This window comes from Monodelphis domestica, chromosome 7 (genome assembly GCF_027887165.1).
Source record: "Monodelphis domestica isolate mMonDom1 chromosome 7, mMonDom1.pri, whole genome shotgun sequence".
In the NCBI taxonomy this organism is placed as follows: domain Eukaryota; kingdom Metazoa; phylum Chordata; class Mammalia; order Didelphimorphia; family Didelphidae; genus Monodelphis; species Monodelphis domestica.
Genome location: NC_077233.1, coordinates 91,142,079 through 91,169,780, shown reverse-complemented (window position 1 = coordinate 91,169,780; position 27,702 = coordinate 91,142,079). Strand labels below are relative to the sequence as shown.

The 27,702-nt window shown below is 42.3% G+C and overlaps 1 protein-coding gene across 5 annotated transcripts in view; it reads right to left on the bottom strand.

The window, feature by feature from the left end:
• Positions 1–786: 786 nt before the first annotated feature.
• Positions 787–27,702, bottom strand: part of IP6K1 (inositol hexakisphosphate kinase 1) — a 79,815-nt gene continuing 52,899 nt past the window's right edge. For 4 of the 5 annotated variants that reach the window (XM_007499865.3, XM_056805055.1, XM_007499863.3 and 1 more), the window contains 5 exons: positions 11,109–11,456; positions 7,651–7,861; positions 6,984–7,165; positions 5,509–5,684; positions 787–4,751 (listed from right to left, as the gene is read on the bottom strand). In XM_007499865.3, coding sequence (XP_007499927.1) covers positions 4,230–4,751; positions 5,509–5,684; positions 6,984–7,165; positions 7,651–7,861; positions 11,109–11,331 — 1,314 coding nt within the window. In that variant the 5' untranslated portion in view covers positions 11,332–11,456 and the 3' untranslated portion in view covers positions 787–4,229. Of the gene's footprint in view, positions 4,752–5,508; positions 5,685–6,983; positions 7,166–7,650; positions 7,862–11,108; positions 11,457–21,027; positions 21,267–27,702 lie in introns of all 5 variants that reach the window. The other variant, XM_056805056.1, reaches the window with a different exon arrangement.

Sequence of the window (27,702 nt, the reverse complement as noted above, 5' to 3'; positions counted from 1 at the left end):
CGTGGATTTGGGCACACAGTCTCTAAAAGGTTCACTAGCACTGTACTAGAGGATCCGAGGCACCATGTCCCAGGGCTGTCAATAGGTAAAGAGGGGGATGGTATTCTGGAAAGGTTTGGCCTTGGTCTACCTGAGGACCCCCACCCCAAACACATGCAAAGGGTAGGGGAAGGCTGGGGAGAAGAGCTTCCAGAAAGTTCCCAGGTCAGGCTCTGCCTCAGAGTCAGGATCAAAGTTTCCCAGGCCCTGGACTACCTCTGCTTTCCTTCCATGTTGTGGGCTCTTAAACACCCCAAGTACCTGCACTCAGACAAGATTAAGGTTCCTCTATCAAAAGGATTTGAACCCAGGTCCTCCTGAGTCCAGGCCTGGCAGTCCATCTAGTGGGCTCCCAAGCTGCCCTATAAACTAGGTTTTATAGACCTGGAGGTTCCTCTTGAGCCTTCCACCCACCCTCCCAGGACACCTCTGCTAACGCTGGCCTCTGCCTCTGCAGTGCCCCAGATTCTCTTCCCAAACATCTTCCCCTCAGGACGACACAGGATTCCCACTGGCAGGAATGAGTCACCCAAGTGACTGGTCAGTCAGGCCACAGCGGTGGGTGCGTCCCCTCGCTCTGCATCTCTAATGGACCTCTGTCTCCGCTGTGTCTCGGTGACCGCCTCCTGCTGGCCTGGGAGCAGCCCCGAGCTCCGCCAGCAGGCGTGCCTCAACCTCTCGGCAGGTGGGTGCGGAAACCTCCCCCAATGCCTTCTCGAGGCACATCTTGGACACAGCACACCTGGGTATGTTTCTAGTGACTTTATTCTTATATACATGACTTTGAGACAGAAGGCGAGGGAACAGTGCGGGGGAGTACACAGACACTGTCACGGTCATGCCCCTAAACGAGTTCCAGGGAAAACTAAAGATATGCAGAAAAATGCCAGAAGACACGTCCGAATGCCACTGCGCAGGGGGCTGGACGAGGAGTTTTCTTCTTAGGCAGCAGAGCCGACATGGCTGATTGTCCTTATCCTTCCAGGAAGAGCAGGGGCACACGGGGAGGCTCTTCTACCATGAAGTCAAACCATGCGGCAGACAAAGCAACATTCTGGGGCTCCTGGGGGGCCGCTCGGCAGACATCCAGCCCCTTGGTTCACAACTCACCCCCCCCCCCCAGGTCCCAGGCTCCAAAGGCCCGGCCTTCCATTTTTTGCAAGTGGCTAGTGCTTATTGGCCCCACGTAAATACTATAGATTTTGAACAAAAGCACCCGTGCGCCGGGCTCCTTTGCCATCCCTCTCTTTGGTCCAGTGCTGGGATCACACAGCCCCTCCCCCGAGGCTGGCCAGGAGATGCAGGCCGCCGGACGGGACGGATGGCAAAGGGCCCGCCACGGCCACGCGCCCAAAGCCCAGGCCCCCGCGTGCGTCCTCATGACGTTTATGGCCTCTTCCTCTTGAAGTTTGGCAAAGCAGCGTCCTGGGACGCTCTACAAGCTTGATCGTTGGCTATGACCGGTCGTTTCTGGCCTTCCCCATCCACGAGGGCCTGGGCGTGGTCTAAAACACTTTGAGGGCTCCCTGCTAGATCTGAGGCCGGCCGCAGGGCCCAGCCCAGGAATGCTGGGCCCAGAAACACTGGCTAAGGAGGCGCACTGGCCTGTTCTTCCCATCCCGAGGTCCCAGAAACACTGATTGCTCCAGCCAGGCACGACCCGGCTGGAAAGCTAGAGCAGGCTCGCGGCCCTCTCCCAGACAGCCGTCTTGTCTGCTCTAAAAGGCACCCGTCTCCCTGGGGGATGGCCCCGTTGACCAGGCCCGGGGATCCGAACATCCGAGTCCATTCTGGCCAAGGGCTAGCCCGGATCTAGAGGCCAGCCTACCTCTGAAGGCTCCAGGGCCAAATGAAGATGGAGCGCCGGAGGCCTAAAGAGAAAGAGCGGCTCTCCGTGTCACGGTCTCGGGAGGGGCGGCTCGGCTCCCTTTCCGCACCGCAGCCAGGATAGACAAAGGGAAGGACGATTTACATGCTGAGCTCCCTACAGGAAAATGAGGTTAAGGAGATCACACACACCGCTCTCTCACTCATGCACACGCATGCTTCTTGAGCCTGTAGCATGGAACAGCTTGTCCTCATGAAGCTGCCGTCCAGACTGGCAGCGGCTCGGCGGCCCCTCACACTCTCTTGGGACCCGGGTGGGCTCGCAGCTCCTGGGCTTTTGGCTCAAGTCTCCATGTGGCTGATCCTAGTCTTGGGCTTCAGAGCGGGCAGAGCCAACAGCCTCCAGCATGCTCTGTCCTGGCCCTTCCCACGACACTGCAAGAGGCCTGGGTTGGGCCAAGGGTCCAAAGCTTTGAGCGGAGCAAACCACCCACCCCCGAAGCCTCTTCTTTGCCTTCACTCTAGCTGCATCCCTCGGACTAGGCGTCCCGGCTATGACAATGACCAACAGGAAGACCAGGACTCGAGACTTACTACGATTTAATCCACTTCCTCCAAAAACCTCAACATCTACAGAGCCCAACTCCAAGGGAAGAACCCCAATTAGTAGCTACTTGAGAAGGGAATATAAGAAGATTTATTAACAAAGCGGTGCATCTCGGCGGGGAAAACAAAGCAAGCTCCACGCATCACTGCACAGGGCAGTGTGGTACCTAGGGGCAAGCCTGGGAACTGGTCCAGCTGGAGGGAGGAGACTCCTCAACAGCCTCTCTGAACACCCTCCCTTTTCTCAAGATTCAACAGGCTCAACAAAGAAGCCAGAAATTGCCATGGTCTCTGGGTCTGCAGGTCAAGCTGCTCACTTTCAGAGCTTGGGTTTTCTAAGGTGGTTTTATTTGTGGGTCCTGCAGCTCCTGACCATGCCACATCTGGGCAGGAGGTGCAGGCCACATGACACCTTATGGGCTCAGGGACTCCTTGGAGAAGAGCATCAAGAAGAGAAGCAACATGGCAGCCAAGGCTGGAGAATCTTGAGATTTAGGTGCTTTCTTTCCCTGCCCCAGACCAACAAACTCCAGCCCACACATCTAGGCTCAGCTAACCACGAAGCTCATGGCTCTAAGCAGCCCTGGTCCCTCCCCACCTACCTCCTAGGGCCCCAAAATAACCTGGGGGCGGGGGGTAGGAGAGAATAGGAATAAAATTCACTCCCCTAATCTTGAGGAAACATTTCTCATGTGGCTGGAGTTTGGGTGCATGCTACTAGGTGGCAGGAAATGAGGTCAGGGCTCAACCAGGGATACCAAGGAGGGCCAGAGGAAGCCAAATCCTTGCTAAGGCTGGCCTTTGCTAAGTCCTCGTATTCCACACACAACCAGGCCAACTTCACAAACCTGTATCTTCCCCATTCCATGTCAAATGACTTCATTTAGTCTCTTGCAGCTCAAGTTTAAAAAGCAAGAAGCAGCAGCAGCAAATAGCCTGGGGTAGAAAGGGTTGTGGGGGAAAGGGAGAGAGTAGTTCCAAGACTCTCTTCAGGAAGCCTGGATTAGCTACCAGAGAAGTCTTGCTGGCTGTCTTTCCCCATCCCTGCTAGGATGCAGAAACACAGAAACACTCACTCACATTCTCTCTCATTTCTTGGGGATCCACAGGCACCAGAGAAACCTCCCACAAGGCTATCTGCTGCCCAGAATCCTCCTTACCCCCCTTCTCCCCAGCCCCCCAGGGAGGGAGGTCTGGTGGCCTCCAGAGCCCCTCAGGAATAAGTGACATGCAAGAGCCTGGGGTCTCAAGCGCCTGACTGAAAAGCCTGCCCTTCAGTGAGGCTCCCGCTCTCAAGTGCTCCCTTAGTTGGAGGCTTCAAGTGAGACAATCAAAGGATAAGTGGAGTCTGAAAAGCCTGGTGGTCCCTGGCCCCCGCCTAAAGCCTCCTTTTGGCCACAAACCAGGCAGAAGCCTGTGAACTAACAAGGTCAGAGCAGCTGATGGTCTCAGCAAGGCCAAAACATCCAGAGATCCTCTTCCTAAGCCAGCCTGGACAAAGCTGTCAGAGCCACGTGGTTAATAAAATGGCTGAGCGTGTCTTCTGCTTTCTCCTCTCTCCTTCACTTTTATATATATGTATTCCAGGCTACAGCTAAATCATTTCTTTTAGTTTTACACCAAAGAGAAATATAACGCTTTAAAACCAAAGTCTGTCTTGTCTGCCCTCTGTGGTGAGTTCAGTGGGTGGTCCCTGCCTGTGGGTAGAGAGGAAAGGGCTCTGGGAAATGGCTGACACGAGAACCCAGCGCAGGACACTACTGGTTTTCCTCTCGCATCTGCTCCATGATGGTGATGAGGCTGTCTAGGCCAAGCATGTAGCCCTTGTCGGGCCCATCGTGCACAGTAGGGTCATCCCGAAACCCCTTGAACGTGCTGTGTGCAAAGTCAATCATGCGGACGTCCACCTTGGGTGTGGCAGAGGGGGACGTCTCGGGGCTGGTGCTGGGGCTGGTGCCGTCGGGCACCATCTCAGGGAGCCCCGAGTCCACATTCTTCGAGCATGTATCTGCCCGGCGCTCTAGGAACATCTCGGCCCTGCACTCCTTCCCATCATAAATGATGAGGAGGGAGCTGGAGTAAAACCGATAAGAGGCCTGCCTCCCCAGCACAGACTTCAAACCCCGAAGTTTGCTCAAGATGGGTTCAAAGAGATCTCTGCGGAGGTCCAGGCCATTGTGGAGATACTGGTAGAGAGCATTGCGGAAGCCTTCGATCGAGAGCCCGCGGCCATAATATTTATTTCTGCATAAATAATGCCCTGTGTCCAGCTGAAAAACCTGAAAGACCAGGAGAGAGTTATCAGTACAGTGCATCGGTCACTTCTATGGCTTCCTTTGGAAGGGTCTGTCGACAGAGCAGGCCTTTCCTAGAGCCTGTCTGCCACAAGGAGCACGGGAGGTCCGATTCACATAGGAAAAAGCCCACATCTATTCCTTTGGCTAAGGGTCTGTACCCTATTCCCCAATTCCCCGTGTGCTGCACCCCACTGTTATTAGAGGCTCATATGATTTGTGGGAACCAGAAGAACCTCCTTAGTGCAGGAGAAACCACAAGACAGGAGCAGGATCCTGGAGACCCTCAACTCCTTCCCCTTGCTAAGTTCTGAGGGCTACAGGAAATACCCCTTACTGAGCTCTAGGCTTGAGAAGACCCCAACAGCCATAGTCCCTGTGAGCCTCAAAGAGCTACTGTCCAAATACCTAGGTCTTGGGCTGCAAAGTAAAAACACGAAGGCTGGATAGCTCACCTTCTGCAGGCATAAATGGGGCAGGAAACGGTCAGGGAGCACCCTGTGGTGGAAATTCCCTCGCAGAGATGGCTCTGTGACCGTCACACTCCTGAAGGCCTGGCCTGCACAGGACCCAAAGTGGGAAGGGGCGGGTTGAGGGTGGCTTACAGGTACCCCCCTGGAGCCGTCACCTTTGGCACTCAGGCCACCAGAGGATCCCTGACACTACCGCAGCCCCTCTCGGGGCCGAGGGGTCTGCCGCTCATCCCTGGCAGCAGCCCCACCGGCCACGCTGGGGCCTGTACCTGCATTCCACACACTCGGACCCCCAGGGTAGCCGAGGTGCTCTGCTCGCACTTCTTCATCTGCCGGGCGGCCTTCTCCTCAGAGGCATCATCTCCATGCTGTCTGGTCCCCATCTTCAGGTCTAGCACGCAGGGGAACTTGAAGTGATGTACCACATTCTCCAGCAAGAGGAACTCTAGAGGCTCAAGTCAAGGAGACTGTGCGCCTGCCCTCAGGGCAAGGGTGGGGACAAGAGTGGGGCTGGGAGGGCTCAACGGGGCCACCTGTCTCTGATGTCCCTCACTTGGGGAATCCCTTCCTTGGAGGCTGGCACCACCTTGCCCTTGTCAGTGTTCTGTGCACAATACATGCTTAACAAATGCCCACTGGACTGGAGTGGATGCCTCTGGTCTCTAAGATTTTGCTAAAAAGGGGAAGTTCTTGTTGTTTGGCATTTTCATAATAAAGTCTCTATATAGTTTGACGGTCATTTAAAAAATTTGAGATGAATTCTGTAATAATTGAATGGCTATATCAATTTTAGAGATGAAAGAAGTCTTAGAAATGACCTATTTTTATTAGGTGGGGGTTGGAGGAAGATGGTGGGAAGGTGGTGGTAGGGGGTAGAAAGACTTACCCAAGCTTACACAGAAATGGAACCTGGCTTCATACCCACATCCTCATTCCCAATCTACTGTCCCTGCCACCACATGCAGTAAATGCTTGTGCTTGTGACACACTCAGGCACATCTCTTTCCAACCCTGGGATGTTCACATCCTTGTGGTACAACAAGCAAGACCGGTCTGATTAGTGCCAAAAGTCTGGGACCATTGTAGACACCTTTGCTGTTGTGTCATTCCCCCCTTGCATCCAAATCAAGTGATCCCTAAGAGATGTGGAATATTTGCCTCTTTCCTCCCTCCTCTTTTCATCATTGGCCAAGACCTGGTCTCCCTTGTTAGCAGTGGACCTGGCTAAATTCATTCTCTCTCTCTTATGCACTGAAGCAAGAATAAATAATACAAGAAAATGAACCCTGGCCTTGGGAGTCAGTGATAGCTAAGTTTATGTGCCAGTGATGACACGAGGGAGCCAGTTTTTATGTTTCTGAACCTGGTTCCTCATGGACAAATAGCCCTTGCACTGCTTGCCTCTCGAAGCACTTTGCTAAACTTACAGCATTGAATAGACAGGGTCTTTAAATTCTGTTTTTATAAAAGCATTAAAAATTAGGTTTAAAATTCTGTTACACTAGCAGTAAAAGGGCAGAAAAAATATGCCAGAGATTACAGGGGAGGTGAGGGAGAGTGAAAAACAAAAACAAGGGAGATAAAACACAGTGCTGAAAAACCCTGGAGGGAGAAAGAGAGGTTGATGGCCTGGCATTAGAAGCCATGAGTGAAGAGGTCCTTAGGCACATCTCCTCAAAGCCTTCTGGGGAAGGAGCTTGGCTTCTAGGGATGGTGCCTCCCACCCGCCTGCTGGGGAGGATACTGTAGAGCTTCCTTTCCATGGACTCGGATCGCATCCGACTCAGTTGCTGCTTGTGGCAGCGCAGGCTCCAGGGGTTGTAGCTGATATTTTCTGAGCTCAGGCCACTGTTCCCATCTAGCATCTGGAAGGGGACGTCCGAGTGGATGTGCAGCTCCACCTTGGGGCTCTTCGGGTCCTGCTGGCTAGGAGAGGAAATGCCACAACAGTCATGTCCAGGGGACAGAACCACGTGCCTAAGGTGACCTCAGACACTATCAGCCCAGCCTGGTCTCAGCCACACGTCTTGGCTGGCAGCTGCTCTTCCACTGATCCCTTCCTAAAGGCTGCCCTGGCTCATGATAAAAGATCAGACATGAAGGGCACTTGGCAGCTCCCACCGCCCAGGGGGCAGCTCTGTTGTAATGAGAACTAAAAGAGGCCTTCGAGCCCTCCCTCTTTCCTCTCCTGCCGTTCAGGACACAACATACAGGATTTCCCAAGGACTCCATTCCAAAGAATGGTACTCCATTAGCTGGGCATCATCTTTTTTTGATACAAGCTCCATTTTTCCAGCACATTGCTATAGTGTCAGATATGGGGAACAGCAGAGACGATGCCCACAGCTGCCCCTCGTTTTCCTGGTGGCCATGTCAGCGGCCCAGGCCCCCTGGCTCTCCCATCCAGTTACCTCTCTGAGCTCTCAGGGATCAACCCTGACCGTTCCTCCTTGTATTCGCTGCCGCTGCCTGAGCGGTGAAGGCTTCGGCGAGAATGCTTGCGTCGGGGCTGCTCCCGCTCTGGGGGGTCATCCTGCTCCAGAGCCTCACTTTCCACATAAGGGTAGGCCACGAGGTGAATGTAACCATCGCTGTCCCCCTCAAAGCAGACCGACACAACTCCTGCACAAAGAAAGCAATAGAGCTGCCAGTCAGCATTTAGTGCAGCACAGAGGAATAAGGACTTTGACTACATCTCCCTTGACAGAAACAAGTTACTCTTTTAAAGGAAATTTACAAGAGAATTCAGGAAACGAACTGCGGGTGTTTTTGAGCTGCTTGACACTTCAGCCTCCCTAAAATTCGTACCTTATACCTTAAATAACAGAAATATCATCAAGGCCAATATGAAGGCAGGAAGGGCCTGATGGAAGTATAGTAAAATACCATGAACACCAACATGATGGAAGTCTCGTATTATCCTTCCCAATGCAACAGCGTCTTGAAGTCTAGCTTAAACCACAAAAAGCTCTTAACTCTTTTTTGATTCTTTCCTTTCTCAACTTGGTTTTTTCCCTTTTAATTTATTCTTTACTCTTGTTCAGCCATAAAGTATCATGCAAGTGTGGCTGCCTTTGAACTGTGGACATAAGTAAGTCTATCCTTCTAGTCTAGACCTAAATTCGGAGAGAGGTTCTCTTTCTCCCTTTCTTCTAAAGATAGCAAGGAATATTTTAGAGAGAGATGATACTTTCCAAACTAAGACTTAACATCTTAGTTATCCACCTGGGCAAGTTTCTGACTCAGCTCTTTCCCTCATTTAAGGGGCTCTCCCACCACAGGACCATGAGCATCTTCTATAGGCTAAAAGACTTTATGATTTTGGTGTATTTTTCTAAACCTTTGGTTTCTTTCTATATTAATGTATCTCTCACAACTGCTAGCCTATTACAGTCATTCTATTAACAAGTTCTGTACATAGTGTCTCCTGGATCTTTACCAAAGGAGCTAAGACTAAAAAAGCCCCAGTTCAAAGAGAAGAATGAAAAGTAATGAGTCTTGGATACCTAACTGACACTTGGAAGTTGGCTGATCCCTTCTTAAAACCTCTTCTGGGTCAGGAATTCTCTTTTATGCTACAGGAAGAAAAGATTCCAGTCTCTGGATTTAGGGCTGGAAATGACTTTGGAGATCATTTAATTAATTTAATCCAACTCCACTTTATTAGGGTGGTGGGGGTGGTCTTGGAGTCAAAATTAATTCTTTAAAGCCTTCTTTGACTCAAAGAAAAAAGAGACTATCTTCAGTTGTTTTTATAGTGAGGACCAAAATGTAAAAAGTCCCTAATTTCTATTACCAATTCTGTTGCAGGAGGACACAGCAGTGACACAGCTTTTATCTTATCCTTTTCTTAATTTATGAATAGATTGGCTCTATATGTTCAAAAAGCATTTTTCTGAACTCTTTTCCATAGTTGGGAAGAAAAAGCCAGTTGAAATAGCCTGCAGAGATAACCTTCACATGTCCTCAACTGCCATGTTCCAGGGCAAATTTTCCCAGATCCACCCATAACAATTACTTCCATGATCCCCACCAATCAAGGATAGCAAAGGCCCCAGTATGTGGAGTAGACGAATCTACAACTTCTCCATCAGATTCGAGAAAGGACCAGAAATCTGGAGAGTAATGCCTGTATACATAAATGTATATACATTGGCTGTCTGTCAAAAGGAGCAGATGGAGAAAGATTCAATGTCCCATTCATTACCAATTCAAAAATTTCAAATCAAACATATCCCTTCATCTCAGGTAGATAGGGAAGAGAAAAGGCACATCCACCAATATTTGGCTTAGGCACAATTTTCTGGGCAAGTAGGTTTTTATGAGATTGATGTAGACACAGGACGGGTTCTGTTACTTATTCATTTCAGTTATCCCCAACTCTCCATGACCCATTTGGAGTTTTCTTGGAAAAGACATTAGAGTGGTTTACCTTTTCCTTCTCCCGCTCAGCTAGTTAAGTGTCCAAGACTGGACTTGTGCTCAGGTTTTACTGACTCCAGGCCAGGTACTCTATCCACTGCATCATCTAGCTGCCTTAGGTTTTGTTATATCATTTCTTAAACTTCTATCACCAATAACTCCAAAGTTTATTTTATTTTAATGGAAGACATTAAATGTAATTTTAAAATTAGTATTTTCTATGTCAAAATAATAGTAGTGCATCTGCTTTTCTTCTACTGGGGGAATGAGAAGAGCTGAAGAAAAACACAATAATAGGTCAGGCCTGAAACTCTTTAATTAGTAAGAACTTAGGCCTGGAACAATAGTCTATGGTAGTACAACTGGGAAATCTGAATGCTCTTGCTCCATTTCTCAGGACTACCATGGCTTGTCAGAAGCACTTGAGCTAATTCTGAGGGGCCTTAGCATCATTCAAGAAGCCAGAAGACATCCAAAAGAACTGGAACAGCACAGGGTCATCATCTGGCCATAGAAGGGGCCCTGAGTGTCATTATCTGGGGCACACTTGCTCACATTACAGACAGGAAAGTTGAGGCCCAAGAGAGTTTAGTGACATAGTCAAACAGGTAGAATTAGCAGCAGAGCTAGAATCTAAGCCCCAGTTCTGTACTCTTTCCATTGTCTGGGACTTCTTTCCCTCCTTAGCCTCTACTATCATCCTCCTATACCCCCAACTCTTATAGTTGGAAGAGAGGCAAAAATATGGCACTACAACCATGACCTAACCTGAGATCTTAGGTAGGAGAGAGTGTGGAGCCAGGCTGTAGCTAGGCTCACACCTTACCTCACAGAATGCTGGAAGGATCATAAGAGAAATGGGACACTGAGTAATCTGCACCCACCTAGAGGTCAACATGCCATCAGTTTATATTTTCAGCCACATCAGTGTATGCTTATTCTAGCTTATGGGTCAGACAGAACCATGTCTGCCTCTACTCACCAAGCCACTGCAAATCGGGGGGGGGGGGGGGGGCGCGATGTCGAAGGTCTTGCTACCTGTGGGACTTGATACAAGTCTTGTAACCTTGCTAGGCTTCAGATTTCTCATCTATAAAATGAGGGGGTGAGACTAAACCCATTTTTATTTTTACAGGTCAAATGGAACTCATTTTAGGAGAAAGAACCTGAGAACTTCTGAGTATCTTGCTAAAATCAATACCACAAATGGACATTTTCCATGAGAGGCTTACTTACTATTAGTACAATTAGGAAAAAGTGAATGAGCTGTTCTGGAATGAAAACCACTACTGTTGCTCTAGAAATAGGGAAATACAATTACAACCCATGAATGTAACTGGAAATACCATCTAAAGATTAATTATGGAAAGTCACAAAAGCAAACAGCTCTTGCCCACCAATGGACAGTGAGGTATCACTGAATACAAAACGAATGGTTGGGGCTTACCTTTGTATTCAGGGGTGAACTCCTTCATTTCAGGAGGGAGGGACTCATAGAAACGTTGTTCCCGGGAAATGAGGGGCTTGCACACAGTGTGGTCATCATAGCGCATCATGCTGCTGTGACCGCCCACCTGGTGGATGAAAGGCTCCAGGAGGACTCCCCGGTCTCTAGGTCGACTTGCATTCTTGCCATACTTCCCCACTTCCATGGTTTGACAAACACACATTGCGTTGGGGGCCAGTCGCACAATGAGGGCAAAGGAAGTAGCACATGGGCCACAAGGGAAGAGTATGATCGAAGAACCTGGCGAGTTGAAAGCCAATGTTTCGAGTCTGCTTGCCTTAATTTTTGCTGTGGAAAAAAAAGGTGGGGGGAGGGGTTTAAGACAATAAAAAAATCTTTTAAAATGAAGTTAGGAAGAGAAGACATATATATCAAATGTCCCTGAAATTTTAGCCTCTTTTGTATCCAATATACAATAAATTTATTTCTTGTTCCTTCTATCCCTTGTAAGTTCTTCTCGGCATCCTCTAACAGGATGATGTTACAGCTCTTAAAATATGATATGCTTCCTCTATAACTATTAACCTTAGGTCTCATGTTTAATATAAAAGAGGTTAGTTTTAAAACTCCTATGCCTATTCCAAGTCATCTTAATTGTAACTCAAAGGAAGAACATTCAGCTGGACTGAGAAATAGGACTATAAGCCTTAAGTAGAATTTGCCAGTTTTCCAAATCTCTTACCAAGGATGTTGGGATGGAAAAAAAAAGAGAGAAACTCGGGTTTCAGATTTCTTTGTAGATTTGCCTCACCTAAACTTAGGGCTACTAATTTATGACCATTCTTTCATACAACAAAATCTGCTCTTCTGCTCATTGTGAGACTGGGCAAATGTTCCAAATTCTTTATGACTGCTCCAATACAAAAAATTAACACCTTGACTTCAGGGAGATAAGGAAAAACTAATGAGATAAGGCATTTGACAGTGTGCCATGACTTTTTGGAGGAAAGGAGTTACAAATGAAATCCTGCATGTAACCGATTCATAGTATCTTTCTATGAATATACTTCTCCCTAACTCCCTCAGTTAATTAATTATCCAAGTTCCCACTACTCTTGTCACAAAGAAATTAGTCCCTCCTCAGTTAGAGCAACTTGGTTACAAAAGTTTGAAATACTCCCCACTGTCCTACTAATGCTTCTAAGGTAGATGCCTCCTCTTTCTCTATTAAATGGCCCAAATTCCAGAGAACATAGAGTATATCTGGGGATCCAAAAAAAAAATTATTGAATAAAAAATATTCTTTTTAAATAATATTCTTTCCCTCCCAATTTTCCCTGAGGATGCCTAATAAAAGAGGCAGTTTCATGTTATAGTGAACAGAACTTGGGAATCAAAATATTTCAATTCAAGAGTTCCAGTTATTTGGGTAAATTAACTCAATTTCTGTAGGCTTCTATTTCCTCATCTGCTACATGCAAATAATACTTTTACCACCTGCAAAGAGTTGTTTTAAGCAAAATGATTTGTAATCCTAAAATTGCTAGAGAAATTAATTTGTCATCATTGATAATAGTAAAGGTTGGGTTTTAGATTTTCATTTAATAACAAGGAAATAAATTATGAATTCTCAAAAAGTGGGACAATGAAAGAAAGACTTAATAGAGCTCATGAATGGAATACAGCAATTGAAGGGTACAGCTCCTTGGAAAGAAAAGATCTGATGGTTACCAGGGATAGCACTAGAATAAGAAGTATAAAAGTATAAAAGGAAGGAACATTCCATACAAGGGATCTGGGCAATATACTGGAGGTCTTCCTCCATTTCCCCTGATATCACAAAGGTATCTACACATCATCCTTCCCCTTTACCATCTGACTAATCTATCTTCTCTCCTCATCGTACAATTCCTTCATGACACCCTTTACTCCTATCCTTTCAAGTTCATGTTGTAGCCTGAACATACATCCCTACTGATAGACCATGGAACCAAAACCACTATTCCTCCAATCCCTACTGAAACTATAAGTCACCCCGCTCCCAGCACCTGTCCCAGAAAAACCTGGTAGAATACCAGGAAGAACTTTTCAACCAGGCCTAGACAAATGACCTCCCACATGATTGGCCCATCACCCTGGGAACTTCCTCCTACCCCAGAGACAAGGTTCCACATCCCCCTCTTAGGGCCATCCAATGAGGTTAGTCCAGGTAACTCACCTAAACCAACAGAAGCAATCCAGGTTACATCACCCCTGACAACCACTCTTTAAGAAGTTGGGCCCATCTCTATTCAGGTAGAGACTCAGCAGCCATCTCTACTGGTGCTGGTCTTCCCCCGCATCCCAACCACCACTTCCCCCCCTCCATTCCCAAGGGGGGCTCCACAGTTGCCTCTCCCTAGTGTGGGGCCTCTCTCTCTCACTGCTCCTTCCCTCCTCCCTTCCCCCTTGCCCTTCCTTTCCTCCAAGAAAGTTTCACTATACCACTCTTCTCTCATTAGTCTCTCAGTTGGATCCCCATCAGGCAGGACTGACATCTGTTATCCTTTTTAATTTTTTGGAGGTTGTTCTATTTCATCATATGTTGCTATATAACAAGATTAGTAGATACTGATATTTTAAAGTAAGTCTTTGTTTTCATGGTAAGTTTGGGATTATGAAAAGAACTTTTCAATTTCCCAAAGGATCCAATTTGTTCTTCTTTTCCTTGATAATTTTAGGTCTAATTTGTTACTCTATACAGTAAAAGCTCAACAGTTGCCCACTGGAATACATGTTGTAATGTCAATAATGGACATCATTTGCTCTTTCCTGTGAGAATAGTCAGGCCAAATTCTTGAGAGATTACAAGTCTCTTCCAAAAGGATGTCCTAGAATTTGATGACATTGGCACAATATCATACACATACAGGAGCATTTGGAAGACCCCTATAAGCATTTGGAAGACCCCTATATTTCCTGGGTTTTCCTCTTCAACTTGGACTCTGAGATCTCTTCCATCCTAATGGCAAACATTTTTGACACTAAATAGACCTCGTTCTATGTTTTATTATTAGAGCTAATACTTTTGACCAAAGGGTCACTAAATATAATTATTTCTGTTGCTTTATTTTTGACTTCTAAGAACTATATGGTAGCCTATTTACTCTAAAAAATTAAATGTATTTTCAAAATCAAGAAATAAGTACAGTACGACCATACAAGCTTTACATTGTCCAGTCCATTATGAAATGAAAAAGATGTGGCCCATTGTCAAATAATGCTCTTTCTTTTTTTAACCCTTACCTTCTGGAAGATTAGTATCAATTCTAAGGCAGAAGGGCAACAAAGGTTTGGCAACTGGGGTTCAGTGACTTGCCCAGGGTCACAGACTAGGAAATGTCTGCGGCCAGATATGAACCCAGGTCCTCCCAGCTCCAGGCCCAGTGCTCTATTCAATGTGCCACCTAGCTACCCCAACTATTGTTTGTTGAAAACCTAAACTGCTCCTACAAATCCTTTTTTGAGGATTGCCCTTGATTTATGTTTCAATTAAATTAGATTAAAGAGTCTGTACTAATGAGAAGTCAGACTTACAGATGATTTGATGATTAAGTTACTGGTGGTCTCTCAGCTGCTTTGTATGTCGGTCCCAAAATGCCTTCACAATTGCTGTCAGTTCCAGTATAAACCTTCTTCTCCATATATCATATATATACTTGGTCTAACATCTGGCTCCCTTTCCTTTCTATGGTTTCTTTAGTACCATTTCTTCCTAATAAGCACATCTAAGACTTAATATTTAGGTAAAAAGCCCACAGAGTAGAAAAATCCCTCTGGTCAGTGATATCTATTTACCACACCTCTCTAAGAGACAATAGTGTCCATAATTCCTTTCAAGAGTCTAAAAAAAGTTTTATATTCTAACCTAATGTTACCTTTGGGAGACATTTTTTCCTATATGGCAAGTAAGCAAGCTGTTTGTAAAACAGGCCCTGCACACAGCAGGAGCAATAAATGCTTGCTGATTGACTATGGCATATTCTGGTCTCATTGTTTAGATTTCTTTAAAAATTATTATGGTCAGTGTTAATGTCATTTCTGTTAACCATTTTCCATTTGTCAAATCATTGTTTAAATGGTTCAGGACTGAATTGTTTCAATTATACACTATTTCCCCCATTATTTCTTTCTTTTTGTGCTTTACAAATTCTAATCTTAGCTTTGATAAATCAATGGTTGAACTATGTATATAACACACACAACTGATTCTGGGATAACTCCATCATTAATGAATCTTTTCCTCTCTATTGAATTACAATCTATTTTTTTTCTGCAACGTGAGTTGGTGTTCACCATATTCAATCCCTACCAATTGTTGAAGGAAGTGTTCATAAATAAAAGGCACAAAGCATCAGGGTCAAATACAAGCCTATGGCCTCATTATTTCACCCCCCTTCTCACCCTTTCTTAGCTTTTAATTTGAAGATATCAAATACCAGAGTGTGTGGTGACTTAATGTGAAGGGTTTAATTTAAGCTCTTTGTAGAATTCTTTAGTTCTTTATCCTCAACAACCAATGTTGGTATAGAAGAAGCAATTATTTTCATGATAGTCTTTTTGCAAAAACTTATCAGAACTGCAATACTTGATCAAATATACCAGGAAATATGTTTAAGTCTCTGGGTATATGATAAAATCCTCTCCATCAATATTTTTCTTCATCTCTTTTAGGAACACTTGTGAGTCATCCTTCCATTTATCTACAACTTCCTTCTTTCTTTTGATTTAGCATTTGGCAAATGTCAGGATGTAATTTAGTTCCTCCAGTTTTATGCCCACTTTCTGGTTATTAGAAAGAATATCAATAGTCAAATTAAATTTAAAGACAGTTGGAAAAGTGTGATTCTTCATACCCTCTGCCCCCCAACACTTCAAAAGCAAAAGAGAGCTGTATAGGACTGGAAGCTACTTTGTACTTTTGTTTCATGCTAAAAAAATAATTTCCAAGTATCCAAGTTTTAAAAGGTAATGTGCCTTCTTGCACTTAAGCACACAGGTCCTTGGAAAACAAATGCTGTCTATTGCCAGGAAAAGCTTTGCAGTATTCTCAGCATGATATAAACAGCCAGAGCTCATGCTCATGTGTAACAGTCCTGAAGAACCCAAGGTCCCTTCAACAACTAAATGAGGTATCAGAGAACTATAATATACTGAATTCACCTTCTACGTCAAGGCACTGAGTACTCTTGCCTTTTTCTGTTGCTAAAGAAAAAAAAAACATTTTTCTGGATATCTTCTAACTGTAGAATCATTTTAACTTCCCTAATCACATGAACCTTCCCTTGTGGCCAACCCCCCCCCCCCCAAAAAAAACCCAAGCCCAAACCTATATAAATATCCTGTTCAACAGTTATTGACAATTTACACAATTCTCAGGAAGCTGGTGGCAAAGTCAATAGAGCACTTGAAGTCAGAAGGACTTAAATTGAAATCCTGCCTCAGATACTTACTAGCTATGAGTGTGGGCAAATCATTCAACCTCCCTCAGCCTTAAGTTTTCTCAACAGTAAAATATGAAAAACAACCCTGAAAGCACCTTCCTTGAAAGGTTGTTGTGAGGATCAAATGAGATATTTGTAAAGCATTTAGCATAGTGCCTGGCACACCGTAGGTGCTTTTTTGAACACTGGCTATTATTATTATTAGTCCCCAGACTAAGCCATGAGGAAGTACATTTCATTAGTTGTTCTCTAGAATCTTCACTGCTTTTATCTTTTTAAATTTCACTAATATTGTGTTTTTACATCACTTTCATTTCTTAATATAGCCCTCCCCCCACAGTGAATCATATTCTATAAAAAAGGGGGAAACAAGCAATACACACACACACACACACACACATACACACACACACACACACACACACACACACACACACACACACACACACACACACACACCCCAACTGAATCAGACAGCATATACAATGTTCCATACAAGGTCCAACCTCGCTGCAAGGAAGTATATTTTCTTACCAAAGAAGGTGCTGTTACATCATTGGCTTCTTAGAACTTTATTTTTCAGACTCAGTTCCAATTCTTTATAGTGATCTCTCATTTACAATGTTTTAGTCACTCTGTGTATTGTTCTTTTGGTCTTGTTTATTTCATTATGAATTAGTTCATACAATCTTCCCATGTTTCTGTGAATTCTTTTTCTTTCTACATAATTGTATTCCATTGGGAGTAAAAATACCCAGGAAAAGCAACTGTTTGACTACAGGGGTTGAGGGGACATGATCGAGGAGAGACGCTAAATGAGCACCCTAATGCAAATACCAACAACAAGGAAATGGGTTCGGAACAAGGACACATGTGATACCCAGTGGAATCACGCGTCGGCTAGGGGAGGGGTGGTGGGAGGAAAAGAAAATGATCTATGTTTCCAATGAATAATGTATGAAAATGACCAAATAAAATGTTTAAAGAAAAAGAACAAATAATAATTATATTCCATTATATTCATATGCCACCAGGTTGAGTCATTCTCCATCAATGGGCACTAATTTTGTTTCCAGTTCTTTGCTACCACAAATAATGCTATTTTGGTATAGAATGAGAGGACTTTTTGCTTCTGTCTTTGAACTTCCTTGGGATTACTAAGTCAAAGAATTTTTAAGAACCATTTAGTCAATTTCCCTGAACAATTCTAACCTGAAAGCAGTTAGACTCCCCCTGTCCCTTCACAGTTTCACTTGCTAATTTCATGTCTCGGAAGGTTAAAGAACTAAAAGGGGAAACTGACACTCTGGCTTTAATGTTAACCAACAAAGGAGTTGGGGGAGGTTGTGAATAAATCATATTAGAATAAAACTTAAAAGAGTTCATGACAGATAAAAAGGTGTGTATGATAGGCAAAATCAGAAATGCAGTCCTGAAAACTGAAAACATACCAGAGTTCCCACCCCAGCCCTCATCCATGGTTTCAATTACCCACAGCCTTCCAGGAGAAGGGGGAAAGGGGGGGAGGAGGCTGCCACTGGGCTGGCATATGGTTCAAGGACAAGTGGAGACCAGACCAGGTGGGTAAAGTGGGGCAAAGGTCTTCTCTCTGCCATGGAGGTTCACCTGTGGTCTCTCCATAATTCAGTTCTGCTTTCACTTGGGAGGGTTTTTTGGAGGGGAGGGGCCTTGGAGCACTGAGTTGAGAGGCTGGAGTGGAGAGAATCCAGCACTGAACCGTAAAGTTAACATAGGTGTTAAACATTAAAGGTGTAAGATGTTGTCTGAGGTTTCAAACATCCCCTGGAGGGGTGTCTTGGAATGTACCGTTCTAGGATAAAGAAGGGACTGCTACTGTACTGTATAATAATGTACAATGTTCTTCATTATGACTGTGTTTAATATTGGTAACCTATTACTATGTGTTTAATTTATCAATTAAACTTTATTATATGTATGCATGTAAAAGAAAATCATGTTACATATGGGGTTAGCATGTGTTTACTTAGGTCCAAGGTTTCAGCCATCCACAGCCATCTTGGAACATGTCCTCTCAAGGATTCAGGAGTCCTACTGTAGTTCAAAAAAGTAAACATAATCCCAAGGCTATAGAATTTAAAAGGAAAAAATGGCTCACAAGAAACAAGTATAATCACACATTAGTCCAATATGGCAAAAAACAGACAACCTTCTATACAGTGAGTACCATCTCTTCAAATAGTTGTCTGGTAAACTTTGATCTAAAAAAAGGCCATATGTACCCAAAAAGGTAGAAAGAGGAACAAATAAACTAGGTCAAATTAATGAATGCAGTACAAATCTCCAAATATGTCATGAAAGCTAAAAGCTGAAACTTATACCAAGAAGGCTAGAGAGAAGTCAAAACCTACAAGAAGCAGTTTAGAAACTGGAGGTGTTTACTTATGATCTAAAAGATGGAACAGACTTATTCTACATAGACCTAGAGAGTAAAACAAGGACTAACACACAAAAAGTACAAGTTACACTACAAAATAAATTACAAATTACTACAAAATAAAATTACATTACAAAATGAAAATTAAGTAAAACCAGAGCTTTCCATAAATTATGTATTAGTTAAGTACCTCATTACTAAAAGGATTCAAAGCAGAAGCTATAGAATTGTGAGAAAGTCAACAATTTCCTGCAAGGTATTTAAGATTGAATTAAATGACCTCTTATAAGGATCACACTCAAAGCTAAAATTCTATGAAAGGAATTACCAAAGGTCATTTTTTTCCTTCAAAATTCAGCAGAGGGTGGAACTGGATGACAGCTTGAACAGATGTTAGGACCTTTGGAAAGGCTGGTTTTCTAAGATTCTATGAAAGTTTAGAACATCAGAATAGCTAGGTTTTAATTTTTTTTAAAGCTAGGCATTTATACATCACTTTAAAAAGTATTTAAGTATATTTGATCCTCACAACAACTTACCTAAATAAGGCAAATGGTACTATTATTATTTCCAATTTACATGTGAGGAAGCCAAGTCTGAGAGAGGTTAAGCGACTTGCCCATGGTCTCACAACTAGTAAGGTCTGAGATAGCAGGGGTTTCCTGGTTCCAAACCAAGTACCAGCTCCACTGTACTACCTACCTGCCTTCTAACTTAAAAGCAACTCTGGCAATTAGGAGCTAGAATCTCAGAGATTAACTGATGAAAGTTTACAACCCTGAACTAGTTCTTTTTGTATTAAGCTAGTTCAAATTATTGAATTAGGGACAAAAAGATAAAGGGAGAAAAGATTCATTCAAATTCCCTCAATAAAAATTTAATTATGCAACACAGCACAATATTTTTATACTTAACAAACCTAACTATATTCCTCATTAAAGAAGAATCCGTGACCTTTTATAACTGGCTACAAAAAGTCATTAGTGCTCTATTTATCTGTTGTCCATTATTTTTTAAAAAATGGAAGGGAAGAAAGGGAAAAAAAAGAGTACTAGTGTATGAGAAGCAGACACAAAACTAATAAGCCACACAAAAAAGCAATACACTTAGAGAAACAGATCATGTACAACATGACTTCCTGTGCATATCATGCTATATGAAGAGATCCCCTTTCTACTCAAATCAGTTTTAAAATGAGTTGGACAAGAAGCCTGAGGGTCAATCTGTATTTGTAGTTTTTTCATAAACAGAGGAAACTCCAGCAGAAGAATTACCTGAGCATTGGCACAAATGCAGAGCAGCTAAGATTTCTTTTTCCTTTGTTGCTGAACATACTTAGAAAGGCAGTTCAAGCAGCATTTTAAAAAGCCAGCAAAAACAAATATTAAAAATAAAGTTTTCAACACTAGTGAAAAAGACTCATATCAGTGCTCCCACTAAATAACAGACTACTGACCAGCATATTCATAGATAAGGATCATCCTCCCAAACTGGCCAAAAGGACACAGTTCAGTAAAAGAACAAAGAATTTGTTAACCAAGACTCCAGTAAGGCAGCAGAAGAGCAGGGATTAGAACACCCTAAAATAAGTCATCTGCTTCACAACTGAAAGAACCTTTAATCACTTAACAAATTTTCCCTTTGAAATGTTATATACCTCAGGGCTAAAAATAAACCCTTTGCCAAGAGTAGCTACTTCAAGAAAAAGTTTTATTGTTTTTTAAATAAGTTTTTATTCACAGGTGTTTTTATATCACCTACAACTCTCACTGTTTCCCTATTCCTTCCCAGAAAATAAAGAAAAAAGAGGGAGAAAGTTCAACAAAGCTAAGAAACATATCAAATCATGTCACATTACATATAGATATATAATTAATTCACCATTTAACTTTCAAAGCTATTCTACTTGTCTATGATTCCCTTCTGGCTTTCTTTCTGTTCTCTTCTGTACATTTTAGATGTACATTTCAATGACCTTTCTTTGGGGGGAGGGGAGGAGAACCTCTCTCCTTTTACTCACCCAAACTGAGAAAAAAGGGAAAAAAATACAGTTCTACAAAACATGCATAGTCAGTCAAGGAAAATATTAGCTTTGTCCAAAAGTCTGATTCTGCAGCTTGAGTCCATCACCTCTCTGTTAGAAGTTATGTAGCATACTTCCTCATTAGTCTTCTGAATTTCGGCTGGTCATTGCATCAAACTGAGATCTTAAGCCTTTCAAAGTTGTCTTTGGGCATCTCTTTAACTTCCAGTTCTTTGCTATAACAAAGAATACTGCTATAATTATTTTTGTACATATGGGTCCTTTTACTCTCTATGATCTTTTGAAGTGAGGCTAGTAATGGTATCTTTGGGTCAATGTGATATTACACAGGTTAAGTGATATTTGGGGCAGAGTTCTAAAGTGCTTTACAGAAGAGCTAGACAATTCACAGTCCCATCAACAATGCATTAGAGGGAATAGCTGGGTGGCTCAGTGGACTGAAAGCCAAGCCTAGAGCCAAGAGGTCCTGGGTTCAAATCTGGCCTGACACTCCCTAGCTCCGTGACCCTGGACAAGTCACTTAAATCTCCATTGCCTAGCCCTTACCACTTACCATTCTTCTGCCTTAGAATCAATACACAATATTGGTTCTAAGGCAGAAGGTAAAGGTTTTAAAGAAAAAAACAACAACAAAAAAAACAATGGATTAGAGCATCCAATGCTGAAGCATGGGGGGTGGGGGTGGGGGGATTGGGACGCTGCTCCATTCCCTCTCTCCACAGCACCTGAGGACACTTCTGCATGCCTGTTTTGCATGACTGTTCAGCCAACCAATACGAACATTTCCTCCTCTACTCTCTGGAGTAATGCAGGGAGCTCACAGGCAGCTTGAAGTTGCAATTTGGGCATGTAATCTCAAAAATTTCTCCAAGGCTGCTTTAGAGAGAGTACCTGTTTTCTCACAACAACCCCCCCAATGACCACTTTTTTTTGGGTTACCATTCTCAACATGATTGGGTATAAAGTAAAAACTGGGATTCTCTGGATCTCTAGAGCATTTTTTCACATTTTTTATGAAAAGTTGCCCATATTCTCTGACCATTTATCTATTGGGAGATGACTTATTTTAATAAATTTGTATCAGTTCCTTATAAGGATATGAGACCTTTATCAGAAAGACTTGCTACAAAGATATTTTCCCCAGTTAATTATTTTCCTTCTATCTTTAACTATACTATTTTTGTTTCTGCAAAAATTCTTTAATTTTATGTTAACTAAAATGTCCATTTTATTTTCTGTCCTCTGTTTCAAAATTGGTTATGAACTCCCAATCTACAACTACACAAAATATTTACTTTCTTGCTGTTTATAACATGATCCTTTATAACTAACTCGTGTATCCAACTGAGGCTTTTCTCCTGCCTGACTGTTTCCAGGTTTCCAGCAGTTTTTGTTCAACAATGAGTCCTCTGGATCATCAAAATTAAGCATGCACAGTCTTGTTACTGTTGTTCTTTCCATTTATACTGCTACAATCACTGTATATATTCTCTTCTTGGTTCTGGTTATTTCACTTTGCATCTATTCATACAAATCTTCCATGCCTCTCCATATGTATCATGTTCCTTACAGCACAGTAATAGTTCATTCACTACAGTTAGGCATCATAATGGATTTCCCCACTTGACAGATATCTACTCTGTTTCTTGTTCTTTTTCCTACTACAAAAACTGCTTCTATAAATGTTGGGGCATGTGTGTGTGTGGGGGGGGGGGCTCTTCAGTTTTCTCACTGATTAGAATATCAATCTAGCAGTTGAATCACTTTCAGATAACTTTTTCAAAATTGTTTTGATGAGACTTATTCTACTTAATAACATGCCTTAAAATGTTGAACAGTGTATATCAATGAAGGAGGGAAGAAGAAATGTAATTTACTACAAACTGACTTTTTGAAATTAGATGTGAAAATGAAGATGAAATTAGAGTCAATTCAATAATTTTTTGAGCATCTAACTACTAAAATGGGATAACATTTAATATTTTCAGGCAAAATCAAAATAGAGAAAAAATGAGCCCCAAAGATTAGCTTCCAGTAAAATCTAGGAATACTTGGTTAAATCTAAAGTTGAATGTAATTTATTTTTTTATTTAAGTCAGCAATATTTTCTATTTTTAGTATAACAAATATGGAATCTTTTCTTCATTTCTTCCCTACAAATATCTGTAGGAACCAAAACATAGAAACCAACTTATGGTAATACTTTACCTGTCCAGAAATGTTATTTATTTTTACCCTCACCTATCCAGAATACAACAGAGAACTCAAAAGTAAACCAAAAAAAGGTCCTTAACTAAAAGAGTTGTCACATTTGATAAAGTTGTTGCATCTTTCCTTATTTTATACCTAGGACCACAGAATATTAAGATGGAAAGGGTGTCCAGAAATCTAGTCTAACCACCTCATTTTTTTATATTTAAGGAGGGAACCTGAGGTCCAGGACACAGAACTAACTTTCAAGACCACATAATAAACTATCATGGTTAGTTATCTGATTCACAAAGAGAGAGCTGATTAGGGAGGCAGCAAATGAAAAGAGCAGAGAAAATATTGGCAAAAACACAGATATTGGGCAAAAAGTGAGAGCTAATAGTTTTTTTGTCTGCTGCCCTGCTGAAAAATCAATACCAAAGATTCCAAAGCACTGTGGGCTGTATAGTCTAATATTACACCTGGGGCAACATTCATTACAGCCCAGTACAATAAGATCACATCCCATCTCCTCTGTTAAAAAAAAGTAATGGAAGTGTATAATTCCTTTTAGGAAGCTATATAAAACCCTCCAATTTCCCTGAAGGTTCCAGATACAAGGAAGTCTTTACTGTTTATATTCTTTAAGAGGGAATCATGTTGGGATCCAGCCAAAACTGAAGCCAAGGTAAGAAAATGCTCCAGCACAAGTGCCCTCCATTGAACCACTTTTCCAGAGCTTCTGAATAAACTGATGTGCTCTATAAAGATTTTTGGAAAAGCAGATGAATCAGAGAAAAACTGTGCCCTAGACTTATCTCAGTTTATGAAATGAATAGACTACAACAATGGAGGAGTTAGCCCCTACGTCAGGAGCTTCCAAATGTAGTTTCAAGAAACCCCCAGAATCTTCCTGACATGTGGATTATTTTAAGATTTTCTCTGTAAAGAAAATGAACAAAAACAAGAGATTTTTTTCAAGAAGCATGAGCCTAACTCTGTCAATGCCTCTGGTCAAGAAGGGGCAGCTAGGTGATACAGTGGCAAGTCACTCAACTATGGGGCCTTGGTTTCCTCATCTGTAAAGTGAGCTAAAGAAGGAAATGGCCAACCACTCCAGTATCTTTGCCAATAAAACTACAAAGTTATGAAGAGTCAGTCATGGCTGTGGCTCCTTCTTGCCCCTAGGATTAAATACAAACTCCTGTTTGGCACTTAAAGCACCATCTATTTTTCTAAAGAATAAGTTTGACCACATTCTATCTAATCATCCCTCAATAAATTCCAGTTATTCCCTACTACTTCCCAGGAGTAAATATAAAGGGCTTCTGTTCAGCAATTAAAGTCTCTTACAACTTGATACATTTCTACCACTAATATATTCCCCACATAAACTAGAATGTTAACCCAAGTGTTATTCCTCAATCTCCTCCTTTCTCTCTGCCTTTTCACTGGCACTGTCTTTTATGTCGGCAGGACTCCCTCTTCACCTCCTGTCTTCTTTCAAACTCTTAATATCCCAATGTGGACAAAGGCCTTCCCAGGCCAAATCCTTTAGTACAGTTCCTGGCACATGGGAACTGCATAAGAAATGCTTGTTGACAATCTATAACTCCTATACTCCTATGACAAACTATAACTCTATAATCTATAAAAGAGCTATGGTGCTCCCAAATATGCCAGATATATATATTTTAAAAAAAAGTCTTTATTTTTCTATTTCATGAGCAGTCATTTCCTGGAAAGCCTTTCTCCTGTTTCAGAGAGGAGTTGGGTGGGGAAGAGGATTGTGGGCCTTCTAATATACATCTTCTTTACAGAGGACCGTGCTGTCAGAGATCCGTAAGTTGATTTCTGAGGTGTGTGTACATGGACAAAGAGTAGCACCAGCCACAACAGCCAACCTAGGTTTTTAGAGCATCCTCTGGAGAGCAGCATTAGCTTGTTAGCAGACTTTAGCTATGTTTGAATGGAGATTCAGTCAATTTCACCGAGAAACTACCTGGAACTAGTGAAAAGGAAAGCTGGGCTTGAATCCTTTTAGATCTAACTGAGAACGGTCTCTTACATTTAAAATCAACTGTATTTATTATAATTTATACCCACGTGGGTGAGATCATGTTTTGTGTTGTAAACATATTGTTTGTATGTGTACCTTCTGTTATCAGTCTCTTTCTCAAATAAAGTTTTTTTTTAAACATCTACAAACATATTACACTCACATTCACCCCTCCCAAGAACTACACATTCCCACCACACTAGCTCTCTTGTTGCCTATGAGCTCCATCAAACAGCTCATCTCCCATCTCTGTGCTTTTGCAAACCTACAGAGCTTCCTTCAAAGTTCTGTGCAGATGCCACTCTGACCAAGAACTTTTCCCCCAATGCCTTCAGCACTCAGAGCCTTCTCCCTCCATATTACTTTGTATTCTATATAACATTTACTAATCTCTGAACATATTCCTTTCCCCACCCCCAAAAGGTAAGCTTCTTTTGTCTTGGTAGCCCCAGAGCCTAGCAGAATGTAAGGCTTATTAAATGTTTGCTGAAATACCACTACTAAGTCTGTATCCCAAAGAGCTCAACAGGAAAATAACTTGTTAGTACAGATATAATAATAGTGGCTCTTTTTGTGATGGCAAAGACCTGGAAATTGAGGGTGTGCCCATCACTTGGGGAATGATTGAACAAATTGTGGTCTATGATCATGATGGAATTGTGCTATAAGAAAAACCTATGTTTCTACTTGGTCTGTATCCCAAAGAGATAATTAAAAAGGGAAAAGAACTTACTTGTAAAAAAATATTTATAGCTGCTCTTTTTGTAATGGCAAAGAATTATAAACTGAGGAGGTGTCCAATTGGGGAATGGCTGAACAAATTGTGATACATATTGGTAATAGAATACTATTGGGCTATAAGAAATGATAAGCAAGATGATTTCTGGAAAAGATCTGCAGGAACTCATACAGAGCAAAATAAGCAGAACTAGGAGATTGTACAATGTATAATCTGTGAAAACTGGGCTATTCTCAGCAATACAATGATCTGGGAAGATCCTGGAAGACTTAGGACAGGAAATGCTATCCACCTCAAGAGAAAGAACTGTTAGATTTATCTTTAACAGTGTTTATGTATAAGTGTGCTCTTACAATAATGGTCAATATGGAAGTGTGTTTTGCATGACAATAAAAATAAAAAAAAACCAACAACCTATGTTTCAGAAAAACCTGGAAAGACTTGCAGGAACTGATGTAAAGGAAAGTGAGAACATTATACACAGTAATAGCAATACTGTACTATGATCAACTGTGAATGACTTCACTATTCTCAGCAAAACAAACATTCAAGACAATTCCAACATTTACAATTTTTTTAAAAAATGCTATACAGTTTCCTGAGAAAACTGATGGAGTCAGAATGCGGATTGACATCTCCTTTTTATAGTTTATTTTTCTTGTGGGAAGTTCCTTTTTTTTTGGTATTTTATTTTACCACACAATATGGAAAAATAATTTGCATGACTACACACATAAAACCTATATCAAGTTGCTTGCCTAACTCAATGAGGGCATAGGAAAGAACATAAATGATGTAACCATGGAAAAATACTTTAAATTAACTAATTAGATAAAAAATGAAGAAAATCAAATTTTTAAAAAATAATCTGACTACCTATATATTAAGAAAAAGTCCTAAGAAGTTGAAAATTAGGTGGAGAATGAGGAGTGTATGATCAAAGGGGAAGAGATAGAAAGGGAGGAAATCAAAGGTACACTCAGAGGGAATAATAATAGAAAAAGACAAGAATTCCTATATACTTTTGGGTTGAAGCAAATGAGGAAAGGAAGTGGGATGATGCTAAAATGATATGAAAGGTAGACATAGGAAGACGGGGAGTGGGGATTTTTTTTTTTTATCAATAGACTTGATTTATTATGAATTATGAGGAAAAGTCCTCTACTAAGAAGGTCTTCAAAAATAGGTGGCTTCTTAACAGAATGTAGTCTCCTTAACAACAGGAACTTTTCATTTTTTGTCTTTGGTCCTCTTGCCTAGCCCAGAGTAGGTGCAACATACCAGGCATGGAAGTATGGTTGATGTATTAAATACTTGATCAGAGCAGTTAATGATCAATGTAAGGGCAAGAGAATTCCTGAGCCTAAGCCACAAAGGCTTAGCCCTCACCTTGTCAAACCTCATTCCTCTGAAAAGTGCATGCCAGGTGAATCCCCACCTACTCTGATCTTGTCATTGTCTATGCAACCAATGTGAATCAACTATGCTTTGTTATGATTTATTGATCCTTGCAATCCACAATAAAGCCTGGGGTGAGGGGGCAGCTGGGTAGCTCAGTGGATTGAGAGCCAGGCCTAGAGACGGGAGGTCCTAGGTTTAAACCTGGCCTCAGCCACTTCCCAGCTGTGTGACCCTGGGCAAGTCACTTGACCCCCATTGCCTA